At 44.1% G+C, this 17,964-nt stretch overlaps 1 protein-coding gene across 1 annotated transcript in view; it reads right to left on the reverse strand.

The window, feature by feature from the left end:
* zmat4a (zinc finger, matrin-type 4a) overlaps positions 1-16,424 on the reverse strand; it is a 101,761-nt gene extending 85,337 nt beyond the window's left edge. The window contains exon 1 of the mRNA XM_063896636.1: positions 16,302-16,424. Within this exon, the coding sequence (XP_063752706.1) occupies positions 16,302-16,388 (87 nt within the window). The 5' untranslated portion in view covers positions 16,389-16,424. The remainder of the gene's footprint in view (positions 1-16,301) is intronic.
* Between the last annotated feature and the right edge of the window lie 1,540 nt (positions 16,425-17,964).

Consider the following 17,964-nt stretch of genomic DNA (forward strand, 5'->3'; position numbering starts at 1 on the left):
CACCTGAACATCAGCAGGAGAGGACTCTTTAAAGTAGAGACTCTACATACTGATATACACCTGAACATCAGCAGGAGAGGACTCTTTAAAGTAGAGACACTACATACTGATATACACCTGAACATCAGCAGGAGAGGACTCTTTAAAGTAGAGACACTACATACTGATATACACCTGAACATCAGCAGGAGAGGACTCTTTAAAGTAGAGACACTACATACTGATATACACCTGAACATCAGCAGGAGAGGACTCTTTAAAGTAGAGACACTACATACTGATATACACCTGAACATCAGCAGGAGAGGACTCTTTAAAGTAGAGACTCTACATACTGATATACACCTGAACATCAGCAGGAGAGGACTCTTTAAAGTAGAGACGCTACATACTGATATACACCTGAACATCAGCAGGAGAGGACTCTTTAAAGTAGAGACACTACATACTGATATACACCTGAACATCAACAGGAGAGGACTCTTTAAAGTAGAGACTCTACATACTGATATACACCTGAACATCAGCAGGAGAGGACTCTTTAGAGGCTGTCCTCTGTCTATGCGGGCGTCCGTCCAGCTAACCCGATCAACACCCTCTCTAACAAATTACAACCGACCCTTTTTAGCTCCTGGCCTCTCGCTGCTGTGACCTCCCTTTCATCCTCACTCCCACTGTTTCATCAGCTTTTTCTATCAAAGCCAACCCAGCCCAACCCCTAACCCCCACCCCCCAGCCTCAGGCGAACCTCGCAGCCTGATTCCCCTTGATTTTCCGTGGCCTCGTCATGGTCAGAGACAGACGGTAAGCAGTTGTGACGAGGTGTGAGGATCAGCTAATGCGAGGCTCTGCATTGTCCCCTCTATCACTTCTACGTCCGTGTTCCTCCTCCTCTAAAAGGTGGCAGTCGGACCTCTGTAATGAGCTGTAACCCCGTTAAGATCAGCGGCACTGATCAGATATTGGTGATTGAATTGTGCAGAGGACTCCCTGTCGGTGCACAATGCTCTGCCTCCCTTCATCTGATTACAGCGGCTGAAAATTAATATCTTTCCCAGCATCTCATTTAGAAAAGAGACAACCTATGGCAATTACAGGGTGAGTATCTGACGGTAAAATCCATCAGCTTAATGAATTGATCGCCAAGGAGAAGGACATTTTAATTTAGTGAGCAGCGGTGGCGCTTTGGAGAGCCCTCCCTCACTCTTTCCCGTGTCCTTCCTGCACTGCGGAGTAGAGACTCACTTAGGACAAGGAGGAAGGGATGTCAGGTAAAGGTTAAAAAGTTCATGAGGACCTGACTCTCTTTGTGGATTTAACCGTCATTCCTTTTAAAACAAACGTCCTTTTGCTCCTCTCCATTAGGTAATTAGCTGATGCATTGGAGTCCGCTAATCCTAGGGTCCACAAGAGGACAGGACAGACACACAAATAAAAAACAGTCAATGTTTGATGAGAGTCTTGATTTGAATTTGTTCTAATAGGATGTTGATTTGGCAAAAAAGCTGAATGATAAAACCCTTCAAAGGATTTCAGAGCTGCAGGAACCAGATTTCAAACCCCTCCTCAGTCCAAGGTTATCCCTCCACATAATTTAGAGTCTCTACTTTAAAGAGTCCTCTCCTGTTGACGTTCAGGTGTATATCAGTATGTAGTGTCTCTACTTTAAAGAGTCCTCTCCTGCTGATGTTCAGGTGTATATCAGTATGTAGAGTCTCTACTTTAAAGAGTCCTCTCCTGCTGATGTTCAGGTGTATATCAGTATGTAGCGTCTCTACTTTAAAGAGTCCTCTCCTGCTGATGTTCAGGTGTGTATCAGTATGTAGTGTCTCTACTTTAAAGAGTCCTCTCCTGCTGATGTTCAGGTGTATATCAGTATGTAGGGTCTCTACTTTAAAGAGTCCTCCCCTGCTGATGTTCAGGTGTATATCAGTATGTAGAGTCTCTACTTTAAAGAGTCCTCTCCTGCTGATGTTCAGGTGTATATCAGTATGTAGGGTCTCTACTTTAAAGAGTCCTCTCCTGCTGATGTTCAGGTGTATATCAGTATGTAGAGCCTCTACTTTAAAGAGTCCTCTCCTGCTGATGTTCAGGTGTATATCAGTATGTAGAGTCTCTACTTTAAAGAGTCCTCTCCTGCTGATGTTCAGGTGTATATCAGTATGTAGCGTCTCTACTTTAAAGAGTCCCGGGCTCAGTGTTGGCAGCAGGAACAGAACAGGTGTTCAATACGGATGTTAATTAATTAACGATCAAATCTCCTGCATCAGGTCCTGTGTTACTCTGTCTGTGTTGGTCTAATTGCTTTTTACAGTTTCAGCTGACAGGACATGGGGATGCTGAGAGGGAGAGCCAGACAAACAGAGGGGGGAGGGGAGGGGGGTGAGACTCTAATTTATCTTAGACAACAACGTTAGAAATGGCCGAACTTTAAGAATGATCTTCCTTTAAAGGGGAGACGTGGGATGACAGCATGGAGACGTGGGATGACAGCATGGAGACGTGGGATGACAGCATGGAGACGTGGGATGACAGCATGGAGACGAACCCCTGCTGCATACCTGCACAACGCTGCAAGACGGAAGAGTTGGTTGTTGATTTGATCTGATAGACGTCAGGGGACGCTGTTCTGATGTCATGAGGGTGGGATCTTTGCAAACAGGAAGTTTAAATAATGGTTATTTCTTATCATTGGGAGGAGAACGCGTGCATTAGATGGGGAGGTATTCAATCAGTCAAAGTCAACCGCTGGTGGAGCTGATGCAACATCTGAGGAACAAGAAGCCGTTGGACTTTAACTTCACTTTGGTGTACATGATGCAAAGAAAGAACCAGAAAGAAGAATATGTTGTTGTTGTTTGAATAAAAAGAGCAGACAATAGAGTGTACAGTCAAATGAAATATGAGAAAGTGGAATTTGACCGTAGGAGAACCGTACACTTTATGGCAAACCATCCAATAACTGTCAGGATATTTCAGTCTGATGTTCCAGCAGACCGTGGCTATACCTTAGAGCTAGAACCAGAGAAATATGGAAACCAAAAGTCAGTTAATGTCATATAAAGTGCGAGAGCTCAGATGGAGAGTCTGTTGAGGCAGTTTCTCCCCATCATGGATCTGTCAGAGGGCTGCAGCTCCGAGCTCAGGGCTTTAAAAAGAGGGAAGGAGGCGTTTTAAAGGTCAGGGCTGACACCAGCTCTCAGTGCTTCATCCCAATCTGGAGCTCAGTCCTAATCTGCTCGGCTCCGGAGTTCAATCACTCAATCAAAGGCGTTATGTGGTGTGCTAGCCTAGCGCAGCATCTCAATTCTGAATTTCAACCATGCGTTCTGTCTCAAATTGCACATGGATCTTCTTTCCTAACAGGAAGTGACAGTTGCCCGTTTTAACCAGCTAGCAAAATATCAACATTAGCATTCAGTGCAACAAATCCTCAGCGAATGAACTCCATGAATCAGCGGTGGCTTCTTGTTGACACCAGCATAGCGGTATCTGTGTTGAATACAACACTGCCAGGGCTACGGGACCAGCATTACACTCCACACTCTGGGGATGCAAATGTGTGCTAATTGACTAAGTGAGAAATGATGAATGGCATTAATAACCGTGCAATATATACCTGGCTGCTATATCTCTGACAGGTTTGGGGTTTTTATTTATTTAATTAATTTAATGTTCAATTTTTTATCTTCAATATATATTTAGTTTTAATGCTTGCTTTTTTTAAAGCTGCTTTGGCTCTGTTGTTGCTGTAGCAAATGTACATTTCCCCTCTGTGGGACGACTAAAGGGTCTCTGATTCTGTGTCTCAGTTCGGTACACTGCACTTCCATGAATTTGGACTTTGTCTCGTATACAAGACGGCTACTAGCTTTTGTAGCAACGATATTGGTCTTTGTTACAAATCCTTTCAGACGAGGGGCTTTTTCGGAGAGTATAGTATAGTGGTTTGTTTATTGGGTAAGAAAACACGTGTTTACCTCCCTTTGTTTCCTGCTGTACTCCGGCCTCAGGACTGTGTGCTCCTCTTTTCTGTTGTTTATTCTAACCGGTCACACTGAGCTCTCTAGCCTGTGAAGTCTTTGTTTTCTGAACAGTTTTCATTTACCTTGACCTAAATCTGGCCTGGAAACCTTTGCTTGTTCACGGGTTAGGGTTAGGCTGCATGCTGATGCAATAAACTGTGACGTCCAATACTCTGTTTTCGAGTCTACTCAAGTCCTTTCTGACTGTCATGCATCCCTGACTCACCAAGAAGGCGCTCAAAGTCTGTGATGAAACTTGTGTAGGGTTTATTTCACACAACATGAGCAGCAGCAACATGTCAGAGCTATAGCCATATTATATCCCTCCAGAAGTTACTACAGAGAGGCTTGATGGTGGTATGATTCATCAGGAGACATTTAAAATGAACATCCCACTGATGTCAGGTCCTCCTAAAGCTCCACTTTGTCATCACTGAATTTGGGAGGGAGAAGCCTTCTATAATTCATGCCACAGAGCCTTTAACTTAACAGTATTAAACAGGTTATCAATTATACAGCAGCTCAGATGGAGCTCTTGCTTCAGACTGGGAGGTAATAATTGTCCCTAAAGGTGTTTGAAAACACAAACAAGGTTTACATAATGTCTTCATTCAATCATGTAAGTTCATAATGAGATGTTATTGAGGAAACTCAGGGTGCATACATTACAACAAGTGGCTTACCTGAGTTTCAAAATGATAGTTTAGGCAGGAGAAAATAAAGACGGGACATTATGGTGGGAAACCCAGCAGTTGGCATCCATTGAATGACAGGAAGTCACGTGTTGAGAAACAGAAAATGGGAATTCAGACTATATTGTCAATCAATCAATCAATCAATCAATCAATCAATCAATCAAGCAATCAATCAAGCAATCAATCAATCAAGCAATCAATCAAAGCCTACTATGTTGCCCAATCTCACAAAAAATGTGAAAACGGTAGAAACCCCGGGGGGAGATACAGAAGAGGGATCCCTCCCCCAGGACGGACAGACGTTCAATAGATGTTAAATTAAGGAGATAACACATGGAGAACGCATGAGTCTGTAAATAAGAAGACGATGGATCCAGGTGGAGGTCAACAATCCTGTGGGATCCATCAGAGGCGTAGAAATTCCCAGATTTCCCTGTAAATGTTAAAGTGATGCCAGGAATCAATCTCTCTGTGGGTCTGAAAGGGTTTACTGAGTCCAGAGATATGGAGATGGGGTCAGATGTCTGGTCAGACGGCAGAGACAGCTTACGGAGAGTAAAGAGGGGATGGATGTCCGGGTGGGTCTGCGGGGGACGAGTGGCAGGCAGCAGGCTGACACTGAGACTGAGATTTCTGATCCTTTCTTTACTCTCCTTTTTTCTGGAGAGGAAGTAAAGGAACCGGAGCTCTGGATCTATTTGTTGTTGGAGGTGCGATATATGACTCAGCAGCTTTAAGACGTGAAGACACTATTATTTCCGGCTTCTCTCTGATGCAGGAGTTACACCTGAAAGTGGGCGGGGCTTAATTTGGGACGTTAGCGCCTCATGCTGTATTATTCTAGAAAAACCCAAGCCATTTTCTCATGTGCATTTCTTTGTTCTAAACAGTAGGCAGACCACTGGTCAGGAGGCCTGCAGGTAGACCTACAGGTAGACCTACAGGTAGACCTATAGGAAGACCTACAGGAAGACCTACAGGTAGACCTACAGGTAGACCTACAGGTAGACCTACAGGAAGACCTACAGGTAGACCTACAGGAAGACCTACAGGAAGACCTACAGGTAGACCTACAGGTAGACCTACGGTAACCGGTGCTAATTAAAACCTTTTGAGAGAAATAACGAAGCAGACTTCTGGACTCAGAGAATAAAGCGACCTTCAGCCATCAGTGCAGAGCTGTGTAATGGAGAACGATGACTACACAGGCGTGATAGTAGTAGCTCATAAATCACAAGTTGCTCACTCATTCCATACGCCGTATTAAATAAGTAGTACAATAAAACCGGCAATTAATCACAGCGGCTCCGCACATGAGGAGTATCATCCAGAGACAGAAGTGCTCTGAGCGACTGTCACAAAGAACTGCTGAACCACTCCACACACTTAAAGTCATAATGAGGTCCTATTAAAAGAGTAACGCTTACAGTCGGCATATTTCTCCCGACACTTGAAGAAGCCCGTGTGAGTTTACCGGGGGCTGTTAGCCTGACTTCACATTTTAGTCATATCTGCTGTGATATATTTATAATTACAGAGCATTAGGCCACAGGCACTTGATCACAAAATGACCAAGTTCTGACCTTTCAGCGGCTGCCTAACACAACTCACAAAACTGCAGGTCTCTGAGTACGCAGCTCAGCATGGCAGACGCTTTGCTGCTCCATCCAAGCAGAAGGTTACCCGTGTCTGGGCTCCCTAAAATACATTTTTGTTCCAACAAGAGCATCTGTTCCATTATGGCTGCAGGAAATAGATCACTAAGTGTCAGTAGATCAGGAGCAGTCCAGGACAACAGCAGACCTCTGTCGGGGGAATCCCACGGCATGGAGCAGCATATAACTCCAACGCTTACCAGTCGAGGACTCACGCTCAGAGGAGATGACATGAGTGAGAGGTAATGAGGTAGAGAGAGGAAACAAAGCTCTAAAGTTGACAGACCAACGAACAGACTCATTGTTGACCTGCATTGCCTTCCTGCAGACTCTCCACAACAAGAGCATCAGTCTTTCAAAACCCAAATTTAGGCCCGAATGACAGTCACAAAACCTCAGTATTGCCACTCAATCAGCTACGTGTTTATCTAAGATCTGTTAAAAAGGAAAATTAGTTGCAACATATTTTAGCAAGAAGGTCTTTGGCAAGATGTTTGGAATCGCCGGACATAATCCTGCTCTCAGTCATGCTCCGGGTTCGGGTCGGACTGCTATACTTTGGTCATATATCCCTTTAATGATCTGGCCTTTTCATTAAATATCCAGTACGGGCCAGTGTGGCTCCTCCCAGACCTCAACTCCATTAAAGCGGCCACTAAATCACCGTGAAGAGCCTCTACTCTGGACCGCTCTGCAGACCTTTACAGTTCCCTCGTGCTCTCAGTGTAGGAGGAAGCTGAGCCGGTCTCTGAAACCCTGGGTGTAAAAGAGAGACTGTAGTTCGGCTCCTTGGATGCAGATGTGTACTCCTACAATCCATACATCATCCAACCAGACAAAGCGTGCAATCTTTACAACCCAGTGATGATTAAGTAGTGGAGGTCATGGTCCTCACAGTCTACCGAGTATACATATTCTCCATTCCCTTCATTTTTCTCATTCTGCCTGACTTTGCAAGTGAAACAGATGAGTCTGAAACGGCCGGCGCAGCAGGAAGGATCCATCACTGATACGGGACAATGGCAGGAATTGTACTTTTTTAATGGAGTGCTTGTTATCTTTGCTGACCTGTTGCTGACAGTGAATGATAAGGAATAAAGTGAGCATGTCGGTCATGAATTTTGGAGAGCCTCCAATGCGTCTCTCTGGAGCCAGATATCAGTGTAAAACTCAGTGTAGGCAAAAATCCTCCGGCTGAAACAGAAGCCGTCTAAAAGTCTCAAAATATCCGTAGAGCTGAGTACCAAGCACTTCAATCTTGAGTATAACAGTCCTATCTCCGGCTTTCATATGAATAACGGCAGGTGTGGAAGGGTCGACAGTAAACTAGGTTAAATATTATTAAACATGCAGCAAATGGCTTTCCATGATCATGTATAATTCATGCAGGCGACCAGAAAGAGTGCATACAGTACGTGTGGCAGATTAACAATCCAACAATAACCACGTGGGGGGATTTCCCCGTGATGTTATTGGGTTGTTCATATCTCAGGGTTATTGGCTCTATGGGTTGTCTAACTTTGGACTTACTGTACAGAGTTATCGCTGAGATCTAGGAAGGCTGCACCTTTACAAAAGAAGGTCCAACTGAGAAGGAAACGCCGGCAGTGAGAAAGGTTTAAGACAAAGCTAAAGGTTAGAAAACGTGCGTATTATTATACTTATTGGTGACTCGGCTAAAATCTCATTAAGCTTCCAACTAGTGCACTTAAATAGGACTGAGCTTTTCCTACAAGTCACAAAACCTAAAGTCCTAAAACGACTATTTTTAGCAACATTACGGAGGCATAGCATTTCAGTTTGGAATCTAAATAAAGCACTTGCTGATCAAGCTACCCGACGGATGGGCTTTGACCTTCTATTAACATCGCTGCCTCAATCTTAGCAAACACTTTAGTGGGTACTGTTTAAGAATCAAATCATCACAGCACTTTTTGGAGGCAGTGTTTCCATGTCTAACAGGCTGGTGTTCAGCAGGGTTACAGGGTCCACGATGCTCACGCTTTGTAGACACAAAGCAGAGCTGAGGCTGGTGGAATATCATGTTGATGGCGTTGGACAGAAGGACAGACGGACACAAGAGCTGAAAATTCATCCTGAAAAGAACGTGGACGACCGTGCCAAAATTCATGCAAACCCATCCCATATATGAGATATTTCACTCAAAGCTATGGGCGTGTCAGGGTGGCGTTTGAGGAAAAACCTTGGCTTATGCAAGGCGATCCAACCGCGTGTGACTGTCAGAATCAGCCTTTGAGTCTCGAAATCCTTCCACTCTTGAGTCCAAGAAGACGAGTGTACCAAATGTGATTGTCCTTCTTCGAGGCGTTCCTGCGCTATTAGCTTTACAACAACGCGACGGGAGGCCACAGTGACCTTGTCCTTTGGCCCCCGGTAATCTAATTAGATCATCCTTCACTTCTGTGTGCTTAATTTGAAGAAATTCCCTCCAGGCGTCATATAAAGTATATTTGGTATGACTGCAATTAATCAGTCCCCCCCCCCCCCCCACTACCTCCTCCTCATGACCGCCAACAAGGTGAAAAACAAATAACAAAACAGGGGTATTGTTAGTTTGGTAGGGGCACTACGTACCGCCTCCTCTTCACTGTGGCTTAGATATTTATTGGGTCGGTATCAGACCATCACTGCCCGGGGGCGACTGAAAGGATTGTGAGCTTTTAGATCACTAAATGTCACTAAATGTCACAGAATGTCGCTCGACATGTCGCTCGTAGCCGTCTTTGAGTATTTGTTCTATAAAGGAGACGACCTGCCGGTAGGTGCCTTGGAGGGGATGAGAGAGGCTGCACACATGAGGAGGAGCAGCTCCATCGATGACCTGTAACCTCCATCAGCAGCCGGAGTTTGTCCAGCTGCTGCTCCGGGAGAATCCAATTATCCCCTAAAGGGGGGAGGGCAAATTAGCCTCACTGGAAATGTGAGGCGTAGCCGGGGTGGGAGGGTTAATGTAATCCGTTACAATAACTAGTAACACGTCAAATAATGTTCACCGTAACCTAATCTGAGTGTCACAATATAAAAGTAACCCGATTACTTTCCGTTACTTTGGCTCACCCAAATATCCACTGCAGTGCAAATCTGTCACCTTAGAAAAGAAGAAACCTGGATATTTAGTAGAAAAAATGAAGCAACAGTCGCATTGTTTAAGCTTAAATCAGGGTTTAGTCTAAACCAGGTTTCAGGGTCTCTGCTCCTCTCTCTGGGGGGGTGCTCCCTCAAACCGAAACACAGATTTCTCCCGTAAAATGTTAAAGAGCTGCCAGGAAACAATCTCTCTGTGGGTCAGAAAGGGTTTACTGAGTCCAGAGATATGGAGATGGGGTCAGGTGTCTGGTTAGATGGCAGAGACAGCTTACAGAGAGTAAAGAGGGGATGGATGTCCGGTGGGTCTGCGGGGGACGAGTGGCAGGCAGCAGGCAGCAGGCTGACACTGAGACTGAGATTTCTGATCCTTTCTTTACTCTCCTTTTTTTCTGGAGAGGAAGTAAAGGAACCGGAGCTCTGGATCTATTTGTTGTTGGAGGTGCAATATATGACTCAGCAGCTTTAAGAGCCCTGATAACACATTGAGTGCATTGCACTGTTCACCTCCTGCAGTATTCAAGAGAATCGAGCTACAATGAAGGAAATTCATCCATAAATTGTAATCTGTAATCCTGAGTACTCTCTATTTATCTATATAATCTGGAATGGAATATTCGTAATCTGGGTACATGTCCTCCGTTACTGCCCCAGCAGACTGTGTTCACTGATCCCCCTCCCTTATTCTGCAGCGTCTGGCTTTGGGGGGGGCGGAGGCAAGCCAAACTGTAATGCCATGCCTGCAGGTCCAAACAATGAGCAGTTACTTTGTGTTTGCTGCTAAGTGGCCTATTCCCATGCAGCGTGACCTCGGCGCCTCGCTCAGATCCGCTGAGTGAAAACATCAACACGGCTCCGGCCGGGCAGCCTGCCTGCTGCTCAGTAATGTAATCAGCTTGGTGTGCAGCCAGAGCACACATTCAGGGCAAATGCTGCGCTGGTGGGACAATAAAAATGTGACACCGGTCAGCCTAATGAGATTAATGCTGTCCGGTGCGGGCATAACATCGAGCCGGACGACTCCAGCTCAAATCATCCGCTGTCAAGGAAACCGCCTGAACATCACACCTGTTGCAAGAGGCTGTAAATCCAGCCGGTACATCCCGCCTGTGGGTACCGGCTCGCTGTGTCTCATCCACAGAGTGTGTGAATCCATATATGGAGCCCATCTGAGATTTAAAAGAGTCTCCTGGTGCAGCAACAGCCAATCAGGGGACACCAAAGCTCTCCTATTGCTTTAAATGCAACCAATAAAGGATGCAGTTGATAGTCACTTCCAAGTGTGGAGCATCACTTAAAGGTCATTCGGTGATCTCTGACTTTTATTGACCACTTGTTTAACGGTAATGAGAGCAGAGGGACCTTTATTTCTCCAAGCCTCTTTCACACTTAAACGGCAGCATGTCAGATAATTGAAGCAATGAGGAAACATGGGGGGGGGGGGGGGGGGGGGGGGTTCAGCACCGCCTGCTCTCTGGTGACTGACATATTTCCAGGTTAATTGTTGATTGGACATTTGAACAGAAAACCTACAATGTGAAAGTTCAACTAAAGGCTTTAAAGAGATACTGATATACACCTGAACATCAGCAGGAGAGGACTCTTTAAAGTAGAGACACTACATACTGATATACACCTGAACATCAGCAGGAGAGGACTCTTTAAAGTAGAGACACTACATACTGATATACACCTGAACATCAGCAGGAGAGGACTCTTTAAAGTAGAGACACTACATACTGATATACACCTGAACATCAGCAGGAGAGGACTCTTTAAAGTAGAGACTCTACATACTGATATACACCTGAACATCAGCAGGAGAGGACTCTTTAAAGTAGAGACACTACATACTGATATACACCTGAACATCAGCAGGAGAGGACTCTTTAAAGTAGAGACACTACATACTGATATACACCTGAACATCAGCAGGAGAGGACTCTTTAAAGTAGAGACACTACATACTGATATACACCTGAACATCAGCAGGAGAGGACTCTTTAAAGTAGAGACACTACATACTGATATACACCTGAACATCAGCAGGAGAGGACTCTTTAAAGTAGAGACTCTACATACTGATATACACCTGAACATCAGCAGGAGAGGACTCTTTAAAGTAGAGACTCTACATACTGATATACACCTGAACATCAGCAGGAGAGGACTCTTTAAAGTAGAGACACTACATACTGATATACACCTGAACATCAGCAGGAGAGGACTATTTAAAGTAGAGACACTACATACTGATATACACCTGAACATCAGCAGGAGAGGACTCTTTAAAGTAGAGACTCTACATACTGATATACACCTGAACATCAGCAGGAGAGGACTCTTTAAAGTAGAGACTCTACATACTGATATACACCTGAACATCAGCAGGAGAGGACTCTTTAAAGTAGAGACACTACATACTGATATACACCTGAACATCAGCAGGAGAGGACTCTTTAAAGTAGAGACACTACATACTGATATACACCTGAACATCAGCAGGAGAGGACTCTTTAAAGTAGAGACGCTACATACTGATATACACCTGAACATCAGCAGGAGAGGACTCTTTAAAGTAGAGACACTACATACTGATATACACCTGAACATCAGCAGGAGAGGACTCTTTAAAGCCGTCCTTGGACATTGCACTACAGTAAGGGTCAGAGACTCAGTTTCTGCTTCCTTGATTTTTTATCTGTTTTGACTTCAGGATGAGTTTCAGCCTTTTTCAGAACATGGAACTAAGGATGCACTGGTTCGACCTCGCTTTCCCAGTACTTATTTATGAGTACCTCAACTCAGGGAGTCTGCCAATATAAAGTATCGATCGACTACCATCACTCTTCCCAGACTTCAAATCTTTCTTACTTCGTTGGATGAGTAGAGTTTGGATAGTTCGGTTGCAAAGATCCACCGATCAGCCGGCTCTAGTTCATATCTGCCAAGTGTGTTTCTGCAGATATGTGAGGCTGGGGTCTATTCAGACTCCAAAAGGGAACACCTGGTGTTCTTAAAGTCCAGACGCGAGCACGGTGAGCACTCTGGGCTCTTTGGAGAACTTCTGAAAGTTTTTCAATGCCTCGGGTCTGCCAGTCTAGAGGGGGATTTGGATTCAGCCGGTACCTCTAGCATCAAAATCAAGAGATGTTTTTGACTGTGTCTCTCTGAAGTCCCTCAACTGTTTGGACCTTTATTGCTGGACTCCTTCAATCCCACCAGTGTCTTTAGCCTCAGTGATTTAAGCGTTTTATATTCTATCGTATGTTGAAACTCATTCTCAGGTTTGTGAGTTTAATTATTATCGTTCCAAGCAATGAGTTCACTTTCCTGTCTTATTTCTCAAAGCTGTCAATCAGACAGACCTAGAGGATTCCGGATGCTGTATTTTACATTGGTTTTAAAAACTAAAACTAAAGACAGCGTGCATTTTACTTTTAAAAAGCAGATGCCCGTTGTTCTGCAGAACCAAGAACAGTCGGGACCCTTTAATGATTATTCTGCAGCAGGAGACGATTCATCTCCCTCTGTCATGACTCTGATTCCATTTACAATCTGTGCAAACAGAGCTGTTGGTTTCTTTGTGTACTATATTTAAAATATCCTCACACCCGTCTCCGTTGACCTTCTGTTGAAGACACAATGGAGACAGAACTCCTGTGAGAAGGCAGAGCAAAGCAACAAAGAAGCATTTTCAACTTTACAAAAGCAAACAGTTATTGAAGACACGGAAGCACTGAGCTTCAAAGGCTCTTTATTTATAGGCTTCCCAAATTACAGGCAGCAGGCGGGGGAATAATGGACGTGTTTTTTCTCCTCTCCTGAAGCTTTTTCAAAAATACAAAATATGACTCGAAGGCCTGAGGAGAGGAGACGCAGGAAATCACTGGGATCCTAAAGAAAGGGTCTTTACTGTCCGAGGCCGTCTGTAACCTGCTGCTGTCTGAAGTCAAACTGTCACACAGTGGGAGGAGAGGTTTGTGCCGTAGCAATGTTGGGCTATAAAGGAACCACAGCCCGGTCACATGACTTCACGTCACCACCGCTAAGCTAAAGGAGGCTAATGTTGGGCTATAAAGGAACTACAGCACGGTCACATGACTTCACGTCACCACCGCTAAGCTAAAGGAGGCTAATGTTGGGCTATAAAGGAACTACAGCACCTCCCTATAGCAGAAAGCTGCCAGCATGGAGCCCTCTGCTGGCTCACAGTGGGACATGGTGCAGATATGGTGCACCTCTCTAAATGAGGCAGATTGAGATGCAGCTCGGAGCGGCTCTCCTGTGAAACGCTGCATTTTTCTTCCTCATCTCGCTGGAGGCTGCAGAATGAAACACATCATCCACACCTGGATCTTAAGTATGTGTCGAGCTGCTGCTGCAGGTGAAAGAGAGCGCTGCTTTAAGAGGAAGTATCTTCTGTTGGACCGAAGTGACACCCACTAAATATATTTCTATACATCTGCTGATTACTACTCTTACAATGTGGGTAGTGATCTATTATTTAAACCACATTGCTTTTACATTTTTAAAGTGAGATCAATAAAGTACATTCATTATAATCTACAGAAATCAAATCTCCAGGTATTTTTGGACCGAATACAACAAACGTGAAACCATTCTCCACTAGTTTGTAAACAGAGAACCAATAAAATATCAATTAATTGAAATGTTAATGCAATAAAACAAAGAAAACAACGGCCAACAGTTCCTTAAACGTGAGTGTGTACAGGTGGTCTTTGGGAATGTGATGCTGACATTTTCCCTGACTAAACAAGTAGCTGATTAATCAGTAAACCAATCAGCAGGGTTATTGATACCGACAATCGTCAGTTTCAGACCTAATTAAGGATGCGTTTCACTGGGTGGTTAAAATAAACACCTGGGGGGGGGGGGCAGGGAAACAAAGCCTAGTGTTATTACTGCATCTGGTTTTAGAAATCCTCCTGAGAGACAGAATGTGTTTTCGATTTTCCCTTCTGTTTGCTTTCTGTGCTAGAGAAATGAACCTGAGTCCTGCCTAGCAACATAAACCACGGAATAAAAAAGGTTTAAGAATTCAAACTCAGTTGATTGGTTTGAAAAACTGTCCCTCTCCCCGACTCCCCCCTGGATCCCCGCCCCTCTCCCAGCCTGGGTTGCCGCTCCACAACGGAGTGAATGTGAGGCTGTCCTAAACGCTGCTCCCACGTTTGTAACACTTCTGGAAATAAAACCACACACACACACACACACACACACACACACACACACACACACACACACACACACACACACACACACACACACACACACACACACACACACACACACACACACACACACACACACACACACACACACACACACACACACACACACACACACACACACACACACACACACACACACACACAAAACGGACCTTATTTTGAAACTCTGAACAGCAGAGAGAGGGGAGTAAATTAGAGAGGTAACTGAAGTACTGAGTAAAAGTAGAAGTACTCAGATCTTGTACTTGAGTAAAGTAGAAGTACTCAGGTCTTGTACTTGAGTAAAGTAGAAGTACTCAGATCTTGTACTTGAGTAAAGTAGAAGTACTCAGATCTTGTACTTGAGTAAAGTAGAAGTACTCAGGTCTTGTACTTGAGTAAAGTAGAAGTGCTCAGGTCTTGTACTGGAGTAAAGTAGAAGTACTCAGATCTTGTACTTGAGTAAAGTAGAAGTACTCAGATCTTGTACTTGAGTAAAAGTAGAAGTACTCAGATCTTGTACTTGAGTAAAGTAGAAGTACTCAGATCTTGTACTTGAGTAAAGTAGAAGTACTCAGATCTTGTACTTGAGTAAAGTAGAAGTACTCAGGTCTTGTACTTGAGTAAAGTAGAAGTACTCAGATCTTGTACTTGAGTAAAGTAGAAGTACTCAGATCTTGTACTTGAGTAAAGTAGAAGTACTCAGATCTTGTACTTGAGTAAAGTAGAAGTACTCAGGTCTTGTACTTGAGTAAAGTAGAAGTACTCAGATCTTGTTCTTGAGTAAAGTAGAAGTACTCAGGTCTTGTACTTGAGTAAAGTAGAAGTACTCAGGTCTTGTACTTGAGTAAAGTAGAAGTACTCAGATCTTGTACTTGAGTAAAGTAGAAGTACTCAGGTCTTGTACTTGAGTAAAGTAGAAGTACTCAGATCTTGTACTTGAGTAAAGTAGAAGTACCAGAGTGTAGGAATACTCTGTCTCAGTGAAAGTATTCTAAATGTTCCTCCAGTGAAAGTAGAAAGTACTCTCCTCTAAATGTACTTAAAGTAGCGACAGTAAAAGTAGTCATTGTCTGATTGGTCCATTTCAGAATAATATCTCTGATATGTTTTATAATGATTGATCATTAAAGTGTTCTCAGAGCTGGTAAAGGTGCAGCTAGTTCGAATGGCTTTGTATACTGCAGGGTAGCTGCTGGATTTACTGCAGGTGAACTACAGTCTGATTTAAGGGAGATTATATTTACCTTCATTCATCAGAATCTGTAAATTAACTAAAGGGATTAAATACATGTAGTGGAGTAGAAGTACACCGTTGCATTAAATTGAAATATTAAAGCACCTCAAAATTGTATTAAGTACAATTTTGAGTAAATCTGCTCAGCTACTTCCCACCACACACACCTACATGCACGAGCTGTTTATGAGGTCCAGCTTTACTCCACACGTGCACCAGCAACAAGAGTCTGAGAGAAATCAGCATGCAGCACGAGCAGCAGCAGAAACGCATCTCCATAAAGTCCTGCTGTGTGCACGAGGAAGATGAGAGGAGGAGGAGATGAAGAGGAGAGGAAGAGGAGCACGCACCTGAACCTCCACGCTGTATCCCTGGTAGAGGTGCGTGGGAAACACCGCCAGCTGATGTTGCACTTGGAGGGAAACTGTGTAATCCATGGACCGGAGGATGCTGGAGACTCAGAGAGCGCGAGGTGCGTCTGCTGCTGGCGGCGGGACTCTGCGCGAGCCAGTGTGCAGCCGAGCCCCGCCCACCGAGCTCCCATTGGCTGAGGCAGTTCAGGAGGCGGGGCCGAAAGTGGAGCTCACATCAGACACAATCATCCTGACGAGATGTAAACGTAGTGTACTCCTGATGTTCAGTCAGCGGGTGATCACAGCTTTACAGTGACATGTATCACAGTTGAGTTTGTCTGCTGCTGTGACAAAACAATATCAATAAAGTAAATCTGATCTTATCTATTACACCTGTTTCATTAGTCTATAGTGCCAGTCCATAGTCTGCACCTGTTTATCAGGCTCTAGTCTGAACCAGTCCATAACCTGCACCTGTTTAGCAGGCTCTAGTCTGAACCAGTCCATAGTCTGCACCTGTTTATCAGGCTCTAGTCTGAACCAGTCCATAACCTGCACCTGTTTATCAGGCTCTAGTCTGACCCAGTCCATAGCCTGCACCTGTTTATCAGGCTCTAGTCTGAACCACTCCATAGTCTGCACCTGTTTATCAGGCTCTAGTCTGAACCAGTCCATAGCCTGCACCTGTTTATCAGGCTCTAGTCTGAACCAGTCCATAGCCTGCACCTGTTTATCAGGCGCTAGTCTGAACCAGTCCATAGTCTGCACCTGTTTATCAGGCTCTAGTCTGAACCAGTCCATAGTCTGCACCTGTTTATCAGGCTCTAGTCTGAACCACTCCATAGTCTGCACCTGTTTATCAGGCTCTAGTCTGAACCACTCCATAGTCTGCACCTGACAAAATATATGATGAAATTAGAAGTTTGCAAAGATTTACAGTTTTTTAATTGAACGTGCATTTACAATTAACTTAAAACTATTCAATTGATGTGCAACAAATCTATAAAGGATCTAATTTAATCTAATAGACCAGTTTCAACAGCCTAGTTGGTCTTTCTGCAGCTGCTGGATCAACTGGACTTAAACCATACCACACATTCTGTATTTATTCTATTTAATATTCGTCTCCTTTCACACTTATTGTACGTATAATATCCTGCTTCATATTGTGTGTTTTCTTTATATTTGGTGTACATTTAGTTTTTATGCTGCTGCAACGAAAACATATTGGGATCAATGAAGTACTATCTCTCTTCCATCGATCTATCTAATTCATGCAGTCTGTACCTGCATCAGCACATAGTCTGCCCCTGACAAATTGTCAACATAATATTCTTTTCACATTTCCACCAAATCATGATGTAAATACTATCTATTTATTCTGACCGTATTTTTATTTATTCACAACCGATCGTGACCAACAGACATAGTGCTGAGTCAGCATCTTCCATCTTGAGCCATAGAGTTGTTCCTATATTTTGGGTTTTCAACAATTTATCAAGTGTCGGCTCGTGTTATAGACATCATTTATCTTTGAGCGCAGCCCGGCGTTTGGTCTGGTAATCGTCGGGCATTGAGTTGGACTAACCGACCAATCCTGGAGCCTCAGGCCTCCTCGCATCACACCGCTGCTGTTGGATGAGGTGGAGCGCCTGACAGT

This window comes from Eleginops maclovinus, chromosome 12 (assembly GCF_036324505.1).
Source record: "Eleginops maclovinus isolate JMC-PN-2008 ecotype Puerto Natales chromosome 12, JC_Emac_rtc_rv5, whole genome shotgun sequence".
In the NCBI taxonomy this organism is placed as follows: domain Eukaryota; kingdom Metazoa; phylum Chordata; class Actinopteri; order Perciformes; family Eleginopidae; genus Eleginops; species Eleginops maclovinus.